This window comes from Coenobita brevimanus, chromosome 5 (genome assembly GCF_032717465.1).
Source record: "Coenobita brevimanus isolate Jiangsu-jjx chromosome 5, ASM3271746v2, whole genome shotgun sequence".
Lineage (NCBI taxonomy): Eukaryota > Metazoa > Arthropoda > Malacostraca > Decapoda > Coenobitidae > Coenobita > Coenobita brevimanus.
In genome coordinates, this window is record NC_136958.1 from 23,112,323 (window position 1) to 23,124,644 (window position 12,322).

Sequence of the window (12,322 nt, forward strand, 5' to 3'; positions counted from 1 at the left end):
GTTGTGAGAAGTGTACGTCAGACGTGTGTCGTGGAGTTGTGTTTGGCAGATGTTTGGTGAATGATATTAGTCAGTAAGGTTTGTACAGTGCAGTACTCTAAATCAGCGTTGAGAAGAAACAAAGGGCGCATGGGGTTTGACTTTGTTGAAATTGAGGCGTTCATTTATTTAGGATGGTGTGCATGAGGAAGGGTGTGTTGGGTACTTGTTTGGTTTAAGGATAGTTGTAAATGTTCCATGTTTCCTAATATTAGAAATGCTACAATGTACTGTACGTATGAGTAGTTGCTGATTTTTATGAGGATCTGGATACTTTGTGATGTTGAATGTTTCAGGTATAGGTTGATAATGGCACCGGGCCCTTTCTTTGTAGAGTTCTTTGTTTTCTTGATAATGTTCCGTGTTTGGTATGGAGTAAAGGTGTTGCACTGTGGCAGAGTGGAAATCACGATCTTGTGAGGACGGTTTTTTAGACTCAGTGTGTGTCGGTGGTAAGTAAATGAAGTCTGCATAATAGTTCACGAAAAAATTTGTTAGAGGGGATATGCTGTATTTTGGAGGTGATGGCAGTGTGTGTCTTATAGGTACATGCTTGTGATTTGATGATACTGTTCAGCATTTTGCAGACCTGAAAGGAATCTGTTAAGTGATCAAGTGTTGTAAACAAACGCCCTCCGATTTTTATACATATATATATATTTTTTTCTAATCTTGTTGTTGATCTCATTGTTAAGTTCTTATAGCCTTCTGGTGGGCCTTGTGTTTTTGTCTGCCACATCGTTTTCTGCAGCGAGCAATCTATGGTGTTGCCTTGTCTAATGTGGTGCTTGTGTACACTGAATCGATGTTGATGGACAACATAATATGTCTGTTATTGTTGCTGTTTATGTGCTGATTAGTGTGCGGAAGTGTTGTTCTCTTTCTTGCGTAGATTATTTTTTTTCAGTCTGCCTTCTTGTAGTTTGTGTACGTGAGGTGAGGTCACTGTGCTTTGGATTGTGTTTCTATTGTGATAATGACGATGATATGATCCATGGCAACATTGGGTTCCGCTCGCCAGGTGGTTTTGAGTGCAAATGTTCGAGAACAGAATTCAACATCTGAGGATGCGGGGGTGCGTTTTACCTGGTGTTTGATGAGAGCGAGTTGTGAGGTGTCACTAAGCATATACATATTGAGTTATGAAGCAATAGGCATCTGCAATTGTTTATTGCATACAATGTTTCAACATTAAAGTCCTCAGTAATGATAGACTTAGGTGTCTGTGTTACTTGGAGAAGATGAAGGTCGTACTACACTGTTGCAGCGTTGTGAAGTCGGGTGGAATGTAAATGATGAAAATACTGTATATTATTTTATGCGATCAGATCCGATATCCAGGGACTGCATTTTTAATGTCATTCTGGAAAAGTGATTGTGTTGTTTGCGTTGTGTCTTTGCAGAGGATTGATGGATGAGTGTATGCAATGAGGCCACTCCTATTGCCCTCACTTGTTTGAGCGGATGTGTAATAGTTGGTTTGGGGAGTTTATATGTTGTAGATCTGTCATTTTCTTGCCTGTAGGAGTCTTATGTGTACTTCGTGATCGTGATTTTTTTTTTTTTTTTTATAGCATATTGTCAATATTAAGAAGTAATGTGTTTATGCGTGTTTGAGGAGGTCTGCGTCCAGTTTGCGTCTTTGTTGTAGGTGTAGTGCATGTGTGCTGGGACTCAGTTGTAATGTCTGTGACTGTGTGAGTGGAAGGTTGTAGTGGAGTGGGGGAGTTTTGCTTCAAATGACAAGAGTGCTAGTTGATGTGCTGCATGAGTCAGACGCCTTGTCCTGTGACGCTGCCTGTCTTTTGCTAGTGTAGTACATGTAATGTGGGTCCATTCTCTGCAGTAAGTGCATTGAACAGGTCCCTTTGCATGTCTAATGACTGTGATGTGCAGGAAGCAAACAGGAAATATGTTCTATGTCTGGGGTTCAGGATTGTTCTCGGTGTCCGTGGTTAGTGTGAGAAGCATGAAATGGCCGCCAGGGAGTCATTTTCCTTAGTGTTAAATACAGGCTTTGAAAAATGAAAAGCCCATTTTTAATACGGGCATGCTGGGATGAGGGCTTTTTATGTCTAGACTGCATTACTCTTTACAATGCCCAGGTAGGGGTATCACAATCATCTAGAAAGGAAATTTTCTAGGCCACATCTAACTTCTGTGTAGTATACTAACAGAGGTTGACACCTTTGCTTGACATATGGCAGTAGTATATGGAAATATCTCTGGGGAAAAAACGGAAGAAAAAGCCTTGTCCAGGACCAGTCAGTTCATTCAATTACCGAGTAAAATAGCCGCATTTGCAGAGGGATGGCAAAACTTAAAATGGGGGTGCTGCATTTATTACACAAGAATGCTCATATTAACACTGGGCCTTTCTTTTTTCATAGTCTGTATTTTCATAAAGGCTTAGCTAGCAAGAGGATTTAGTCCCACTGGCGGTAAAGAATGGGAGTATAGGAAAAAAATCGTAAATGACAAAGGTGGACAGTGGAGAGGTGCCACGAGGAGCGAATCTTCCCCTCTCCTCCCCTCCCGTTTTCATCTCTCCCCTCTACTTAAGGATGAAGTGGGTATAGGGTGTTTCTATGGAGCGGGATCCCTTCCCCCTCCTCCCCCCCTCCCACCTTCATTGTTTTGGAGCTGGAGTCACTCTGTATGTCTGCCCCAAGTAAGGGTGACTAGTGGCTGGGGTGGAAGTGGGGGGTGGGGTGAAAATGAAAGACTCACTTTCTCCTGGGATGGGAAGATGAGCAAAACGTTTTTTTTTTTTTCCCAAGGAAGAAGAAACCAAACACCAGAAGCCCACAACATTGTTCCCTCCGAGGGAAAATGTAATCAACATGAGAGAGAGCCAAAGTCAAGATTCATTAATTTCGAGGTGCCAGGACAAACTGCGTTCAAAAGATCGGAGGTCAAAGGCAGCAGGAAATAAAAACAAAGGAAAACATTTCCAGAAATCAGATGTCGCATGCATGAAAGACTATAAGTAATGTTTAACTTCTGCATAGAAGAGTTGTACAGAAAAGGAATCAGAGTTTACTGCCAGGCGGGTGCTGTGCATCTATCATATTGGTGGGGTGATGCAATCAGACATTATTGAGGGGCAGTGACTATTGAGGTAGTGATAGAATGGAGATAAAGATACATCAGTGCTGCGAAGAGACAGAGGTTGAAGGAAGCCAGTATGAGGAGAAGAGTTATTGAGACTCAAAGCCTTTGACTCTACTGTGCCTTATTGGGAGGAGCTGTGTGTGGGAAACCTCCCCATACTTGAGAGTTATACTTTACACAGGGGCGAATAAAATCCTCGCATAAAGTCATCAGCTGTGAAGGGTTCAAGAAAGCACGTTGTCGGCTTAGAACACCTAAACGTTTGGAAGCATATTTTACAAGCTACATACTATGATCTTCACATGATAAATCCTGAGAGAATGAAACGCCAGGTATGTTGAAAGATTATGCAGGATTAAGTTGTATATTGCCGAAAATTAGAGGATAATCCTGCAGAAGATTTCGGTGGGTCAAAGGAGGTAGAAACTGAGTTTTGATTAATTAAAAACAAAATAAAAAAAAAATACTTTTACCCCAGCCAGATATATGAGCCAAGTCAGACATAAAGAGAGCGATATCCCCATCTCTTGTTCACTGAAGTAACTGCTGATATGGACGCTGCGAAGAGCAAATGAAAAAGTGAACGGATGCAGTCATCAGTGTATGAGTAAATGGGGCTAGATGTACAGTACAGCTTAGAAGGTCATTCATGAATAGAAGGAAGAGAAATGGTAATAGGACAGAGCTCTGAAAAACACCACTACTGAAAGCTTTAGGAGAAGGGTGGCCATCTACAACAGCAGTTATAGAACGATCAGAAACGAAGCTAGAAATAGTGGCAGATAGAAGGATGGAAACAATAAAAGGGCAGTTTGGAAATTAAAATTTTATGTTAGACTAGATTTAAAGCTTTTGAGATCTCAAGTGCAATGGCAATGCTTTCACCAGTGTTCGAAAAAGGGGATGACCAAGAGCCTTTAAAGGAAAGTGAGGAGATCATCAGCGAAGAGTACCTGGTTTTAGCTCTCGGAAAGAAGGTTCTAATAGGAAAGGTGCTATTAATATTTTTGTTTTGAACACATTCAAAATACAAGATGTTAAAGCAGTTGGGCTATAGGGGCTGGGAATGACCACCCTTCTTTGGGACAGGCTTAATGAGCGCAAACTTTCACCAGGAAGTAAAGGTACAAATAGACAGACAAAGGCAAAAGAGTTAACCTTGGCAGGGTTTAAGGACAGATCTGCAGTTCTTGAGAAAAACAGGAGGGACCCCATCAGGCTCATAAGATTTTTTTAGTACTGAGGCCAGTTAAGCAATGTGTACATCAACTGAAGAAATTTTAATGTCAGCCATGAGGAAGTTAGAGGGAGGAAGTAATGGAGAAACAGCATCGGAATCATCTGAAATGGAACTGATGGAGAGAGTTTGAGCAAAGAATCCTGGTTTTTCATAGAAAAAGAAGCTACAGAGCCACCAGAGCAGAAAAGAGGAGGGAAAGATGAAGTATGCTTGTTTGGGGTTCTTGCCAAGGTGCCAGAAAGAGCGGGAAGAATTTGAATCAGAAAGTTCAGAGCATTAGGTACGAATCTAATTATTATTAGTGGATCAGAGAACAGATGTAGCATGGTTTCGAGCAGACCCATAAAAGATATGAGATTAAGGGGTGGTTTGGCTCTGATACTTTTTGTAGGCCTTCCTCTTGTTTTGCAGAGCAATGGAGCAAGTGTCATTAAACCAAGATTTCCTTTTTTGTATTAGTCACAGGATAAGAGAAGAGAATGTATGCTACCATGCCCGTGAGAATAACCTCCAGAATGTGTGAGACACACTCAGGAGTCTCTCGGTCATGGAAGCAATGATCATTCTAAGAAAAATCAAAGAAGTATTACCTGAGGGCCTCCAAGTCAGCAGCTCTAAAGTACCACAGACGCTGCTTCTTGGGAGGGTCCACAAGTCTTCCTGGAGCGATAGGACAAGTTAAGGTGATAAGGTTGAGATTGGAGGAGCCCAAATGAAAGAAAAGATTATTAGTTTAAGCAGAATGATTAGTTGTAAGAAAGAGATCAAACATGTTGGAACTCACTCGAAGGTGGTAGGGGATATGGATAGGGTGCTGCACAAGCTACTCTAGGTCATTAAGGATGGAAATGATATAGGTTGGTTCGCCTGGTGGACCAGGGAAAGGAGAAAAGAGCGAAAGGTGGTGGAGAACACTGAAATCACCAAGAATGAAGATTTCGAAGATAGAGGAACTTGATGTGTCCAGTCTTAGAAGTAAAATACTGTAGATTTTTTTTTTTCATAGTCAGTAGAATTAGGGGATAAGCACACAGCACATGTATATAGTCAGAAAATGAAAGGATAGCCTAAGCCAGAGAGCAGAGCATTCACATAATTCATATCCAGGAACAAGAGAGCAAGATATGTCCTTGCATACTTAGTGTAGATAAAAGAACCACCTTTGGCTTTGACGTGAGTATAGAGAAAATACGAGGATACAGAGAAGGGGTTGATATCAGTTACCTCAGACTGCTGAGTCTCAGTGAGGAAGAGCGGGTGAGACTTAGAGGAAGAGAGGTTGTGTGCAAAGGAGAGAAAGTTATTCACGAGGAAACACTTCGAATGTTGCTGTTGTTTTAGATTTTCCTCCCTTTGGGAGGACCGGGCCAAATATGGGCCCGCCATCGAATGTTGCAGAAATGAATGGTAAGTGAATCAGACAATGTTTTCATTCATCTCATTTGGCCGCCACTGGGAGAGGGGCAGATGGTGGGGAATTTTGCCCCCCTCCCGCCCCTCCGCCGTTGACTCAAGTTGGGTGTTGAAATGCCATTTTTCCTTAATTTAGAATAGGAAATGTGATGTGTACCGTGTATATATGTGAATACATCTCGGCACACTCGGGAGCGAAAGAACATGGAGTCTGTACATAACTATGTCCTCGATCTGAGGCGGGGGGTGGGGTCATGGAGCACTTTTTATGATTATGTCCCGTGAACATAAGTATCCCGCTCTTTGAGGCTCATGAGTGAATCATGTGAGTTGGATAGCGATGAGGAAGGAAGAAAATCCCTGGAAATGCCTGCTCAAGTCCACCTGGTTCCCTGTATGGGCCGAGGGCATGGGGCGAAAGCAGGTGCTCATGGGAATCTGGGGGAAGGTTCTAGGTGCAGTGCAGCTCACCAGCTTGGTTGGATAGGGAGGGTAAGTGACCATGAAAGTGGGAACATGATGGGAGGGAGGGAAATGGTGGCCACGACCTTCTCCGCCAAGTACAACTGATGTGAGAATGACTCAGAAAGGGGATTATGAGTAAGTGAGTATTATGTTAGGAGGACATGCACGGTGGATGAAGGAAACATAAATGAAAAAGGACGACTGTTTTAATACTTAAACTTTAGGTACAGTAAATGGCCGAGCATAGCTGGGTAAGAGGTCACCCAGGGGGGCCCATTTTCCTGCCTCAACAGCTATTTCAACTGTTCAAGAACACACATCCTGTCACAAACTGAGAGTCATCAAACTCAAAAGCTCGGTAGCTCTAGTCGATCTACAAAAGTGATTAATCAAGGAATTTACTGCAGAAGTAACCACACTATTGTGCTCCATAATTAATGAATGTCTCCAGCAGTCAATGAACCCTGCAGAGTGAACGACGGTTTATGTGTCCGCAGTCTCCAAAACTACCAATCGAACCAACTTCAATGATCTGAGACCCATAGGTATTTGCTATCTTGCCCAGCTTCTTGTGCTAAAGCTTCATGGCAGAGTAGACCTGATATGTCCCTGCACCCATATTTGACTCACAGCAGTTTGCGAATATTATATCATCTTCCTCAACACACTCCATCTGTAACTTTTTTGGATTTTATTTACAAAACTCTAAAAAAAAATAAGATTATGTATGATCACCACATTCATAGACTTCATTAAAGCATTTGACCTCGCTGATCAACAAGCAATTTTTCTGGACTTCGAAAGAGCATCATTCCTGGATCATCAGGTTCCTGGTTGCCAATCCATTAGACTGCAGGGAGCAATCTCCAACTTCCTGCTTCTCACCTGTGGGGTGAGAAGCACAAAGATAGGATTCCACATCTTTCTCGCTCCGGTCAGTGACACCCTCACTGACATGCAGCAGAGGTGGTTTATTGAGATGCTGATGATAATGATGAGATACTGTAATGGTGGTGGTGGTAGTTGTGATGATGATGATTTTTTCTGTTATCTTTTTATGTTTTAATGTATCTGTGTTATACAGAGGAGGGGGAGAGGGTGAGGGTCGATATGTGCTTATGTACAGGGAGGTGGGGGGTATGTGCGTGGTCAAATGGAGGGTTGCAACAGCGTAGTATTGCTTATGTTTGTTATTAGTATTACAAGTCTATTTTATTCTGCCCTGAGGGACTTTTAGTAATGCCAGAGTTAAATCAAAAATAAAAATCATGAGAAAAAAAAGATAGGAAAACTGAATTAGAAAGGGAAAAAAGAAAAAGAAAATGTAATAATCGGAAGTGAAGAAAAAAAAACAGAAAGGAAACAAGTGAACTACAGAGGAAAAAGGAATGAAAAATGGGAAAATAAAATGAAGGAGACCAGAGGAAAGAGATGAAGGATGAGATAAAACAGGTATGGAGAGGATGAGAAAAAATAAGAAACAACTTTCTGTGTCTGATGACACATCTTAGCCATGCTGCTACCCTACGAAAGTTCTAAATTTACAGGAGATGTGTAGGAAAGTGGTAATGGAGGCTATATCTAACTCTTCCCGTTCGTAAGGCCTCACATAAACTGAATGAAATTTTCTAGATTAAAAAAAAAAAGACCACCGGATTCAAGGAATTAACAATGAGACTTCCAGAACTCATTCTTTGTTTAATAGAATCGTCTTACGTTAGCTGTAATTGAATGCTACAGTTTCCTGACCTTGAGAGGGGTTCATGATGACACTGCTAACACTCAGGCTCTTGTGACACTGCTCAGCAGAGGAATATTGTTTGGTGTTAGTCGATATGGATACCGCATTATTTTGTCCTTTTCATGAGAGATTAACTATGACATAATGAACGCAGAGGCACCTTTGACTCATTCAGTTGGGCAGAACTATATTGCCTGGTGTTTTATCAGGAGATGAATACCGGAGTTGTTCCTAAAATTAGAATAAAAAAAAATAAGATACCGAAAAAAAGGTTATATGACCAAAGGTGAGCATAAGCTGGGGCATAATACAGAGACGATGCATTGCATTCCTAATGAACGAATTATGAGAAGAAAACTAGGAACTTGATCCAATATTAAAGCCCAAGACTCAAGATTATTGTAATATCTGCCCACTCGTCTCCTCTCTCTTTCCAAATCTTCCCTATTACATCTTTACCACTTCCTCCCTCACTCCATCATCCCCTTCCTCTCTTCCTCCGTGCATTTTTACAATTGTTATAACATTCCTTCTCATTTCATCATCATCATTACCTCTCTCTCTCTCTCTCTCTCTCTCTCTCTCTCTCTCTCTCTCTCTCTAACAATCCAATTCGAGGGTATTGGTAGTAAGGTAAGTTAGGCGGGGTCATATCACCAGGCGTGTCAGATAGACAGGATATCACCTCAGGTACAGGAAAACAATTAGGAAATTTCATGGGAGGGATGAGACGTTACATTAGGCTCGAAGTTCCTAGAAGTGTTGCAATCGATACTGAGGATTTACATGATTAAAAGGGTCTAATTTTACGGTGTACCAGCCCTATTAAATCCTGGCGTTCTATGAATATCATGTATAATAATGCGAGAAATATTATTTCAAAGTGAGAAAAGTTAATTACTTTTGCATCTACATGGAGAAATTCATGCAGTAGCTCTTGATATTTCTAAAGCTTTCGACAGAGTATGGCACCGTCCCCTGCTGTCCAAACTCCCTTGCTATGGACAAACGTCTTTTGTTCCTTTGATTTCTTCATATCTTAGTGACAGGAAAATAAGAGTAAAAGTACACGATGTATATTCCAATTTCCACTCAATTAACGCCGGCGTGCCGCAGGTGTCAGTTCTGGCGCCAACCCTATTATTGGTTCATATTAATGATCTCTTATCTGTCACCCACAATCCCATCCATTCATATGCAGATGACTCAACACTACATAGTTCATTCACACTCAGACACCCATTTACAAAGTCTAATATCTCTACTCTCAACTCAGTACAGCCATCTCCATAAATCAAGACCTATCTACTATCAGTGAATGGGGACAAAACAACCTTGTCTCTTTTAATGCTAGTAAAACTATATATATACAATATTCTAATAGACAGATATTGCCAAATTTGTACATTTCCTGCAGTGCCACTAATATTCCCATCTCCAAAAGTATTGAAATTCTTGGCGTCTCACTTAACAATGCCTTCTGCTGGACCTCTCATGTTAGATCTCTTGCTAAAACCGCCTCTAAGAAACTTGGATTATTGTACAGAGTCCGTAACTTCGCTGATGAACAGTTGGCTATAATTTATAAGAGTCATGTACACTCTCAGTTTGAATATTGCTCACCCTTGTGGAATGGATGTGGAGAGGTTGCATTAAAACAACTAGATAAAATTCAGAACAAAGCTGTTAGAATTAAAAACCATCCTGCCATTACAAATAAACTACCTCCCCTGCAAGTAAGAAGAAATGTTGTCTCCCTTGCATTATTTTACAGATATTTTTTTGGCAAGTGCTCAGACGAAGTTGCGTCCATGGTGCCACCTCTCCATGCCTTCCCTCGTGCTACTCGGGCATCTGGTAGCGCTCATGACTGGAATGTCACTCAGCCATATTGCAGAACCTCTGCCTATCAAAATTCTTTCATTTCCCGAACTGCATCTCTCTGGAACTCGCTTCCCCAGGGTTGTTTTCCTCCAAATTTCAACCCATAGGTGTTCAAGTTTAACTGTTACAGATATTTTATGAACAGAGGACACCAGTAATCTGGCGTATGGATTATTTTTTTTTTTTATTCATTTGTTTTTCCTTCCTCCGTTCTGTTATTAAAAAAAAAAAAATGTGCCCAAAATGCAGACATAATTTTGATTATAGACTCATGGTTAAATTTCCGTGAGAAACACCTGATTGGAGAAGTAGCACTACAAAAATATTGCTAAAAAATGAAAATTCGCGGCTGCATAACAACTGCGGGGAAGTTCTAATAGTATACAGTATAGTAAAGACCACGTGTATCAAATACAGCTCAAGATACTTGATGTTGAAACAAGCGGTTCCTTATTTGTCGATATTTCCACAGAGGGTAAAAAAAGTCTTTTTAGTGTAGTATGGAGAATTATCAAGTCAGATGAGGAAAATAATAAGTTGCTGTACGACGAAAAAAAAACAGAAAACAAGGGTGGCATTAGTTTAGGGGACTTAACAGTCCGATTAATAACAACAGAAATCCTTGTCCAGACAAAGAAGGAAGAAGATTGTTACAACTGGTAGATAATGCATTTTCTGGTCGTGCAATGAATACACTGACGTGTGGCTATAAACTACTGGACCCTGCCTTAAGAAAAGACAGAAAGCTAATACATTTGTGTGATGTTGGTGAATATTATAGTAAAAGCGATCATAATATCATCAGTCCTGAGGTTAAGAAAAACTATAAGACTAATACTAATAGGCCCTTAGTTCCTAATATATATATATATATATATATATATATATATATATATATATATATATATATATATATATATATATACTATATATATATATATGTATATATATATATATATATATATCATATATATGATATAGTATATCATATATATATATATATATATATATATATATATATATATATATATATATATATATATATATATATATATATATATATATATATAAAGAACATCGACAACATTCGTACGAGAAAAGAAGCTTCCAACACCAACTAAATTAGGAGAATGTCGAAGAAATGTAGGATATAATCATTAACTGATTGAGTATATCAGACAAAATATATATATATATATATATATATATATATATATATATATATATATATATATATATATATATATATATATATATATATATATGTATGGAGAATTAACTGAGTAAGTACTCGTATTAAGAAATCAGCCTGAATGTCCAAGAATATTGATGAAATCATTGGTTCTCAGAGGAAAAGCATATATAAACAAATATATAAATGTTGAGGAAATTTTGATGACAGTATCGATTTCATTAAATAACAGCGTTACTGTACGAAAATTACGCGGAAAACTAAGCTAGACTATTGGGCAAAAGTTTCTCGCAAATTAAAACCCTAAGAGATTATTTCATTTGCTCAGGAGTATGAAATCTATGAAAGAAAACACTGATCCTCGACTTGGAAGGCAATCACACGTTCATGATAAGGAAACAGTAGCAACATGACTGAATTACTCCTTTCACGGATTTTTCACGAAAGAAAATAGACATTTCCATCCCACAATCGGTTTCTCAGGACGAGATGATAAATTATCATGATGATGGTAATAATAAAGAAAATGAAAAAAAATAAAGCCCTTGATTCCGTGACGTATTCTGTTGATTTATTATTGTTACCTCAGGAGATCATATTTATCTTAAGCGAGACCTTCTGTACTCAGGGAATCAGGAAACGCTACATTAACCTTTTTTTTTTTTTTTTCTTAATGCGAAGAAGGAACCAAAGGCCATGAGCCCGCAGTAACAGTTTCCTCCAAGAGAAAAACAAAATACAATAGAGAGCCAAATTCAAGATCCGATCATTTTGAGATGCCTGGACACACTGCGTTTGAAAGACTGGAGATCATAGGCAGCAGGAAATACAGACAGAGGGAGACAGTTCCAGAGTTCACCTGTTGCATAAATGAAAAACTGGGAGTAACGGTTAACTCTTGCATTAGAGAGCTGCACAGAAAAGGGATGAGAGTTTGCTGCCAGACGGGTGCTACGCGCCCGTCGTAGAGGTGGAGGAATGCAAGCAGACAGTTCAGAGGAGCAGTGACCATTAAAGTAGCGATAGAAAAGAGATAAAGATGCAACAGTGCGGCGAAGAGACAGAGGTTGAAGGGAGTCAGTAAGAGGAGGAGAGTTAATGAGACGAAAAGCCTTTGACTCCACCCTATTGAGAAGAGCTGTATGTGGGGAGCCTCCCCACACATGAGAGTTGTACTCCACACAGGGGCGGATAAAACCCCTGTATAGAGTCAACAATTGTGCAGGGGTAAAGA

The 12,322-nt window shown here is 39.8% G+C and overlaps 1 protein-coding gene across 1 annotated transcript in view; it reads right to left on the reverse strand.

Annotated features, from left to right (window-relative positions):
• Window positions 1-981: 981 nt before the first annotated feature.
• Window positions 982-12,322, reverse strand: part of LOC145398492 (uncharacterized) — a 28,057-nt gene continuing 16,716 nt past the window's right edge. Inside the window, exon 4 of the mRNA XM_080271371.1 lies at window positions 982-1,159. Coding sequence (XP_080127497.1) covers window positions 982-1,159 — 178 coding nt within the window. The remainder of the gene's footprint in view (window positions 1,160-12,322) is intronic.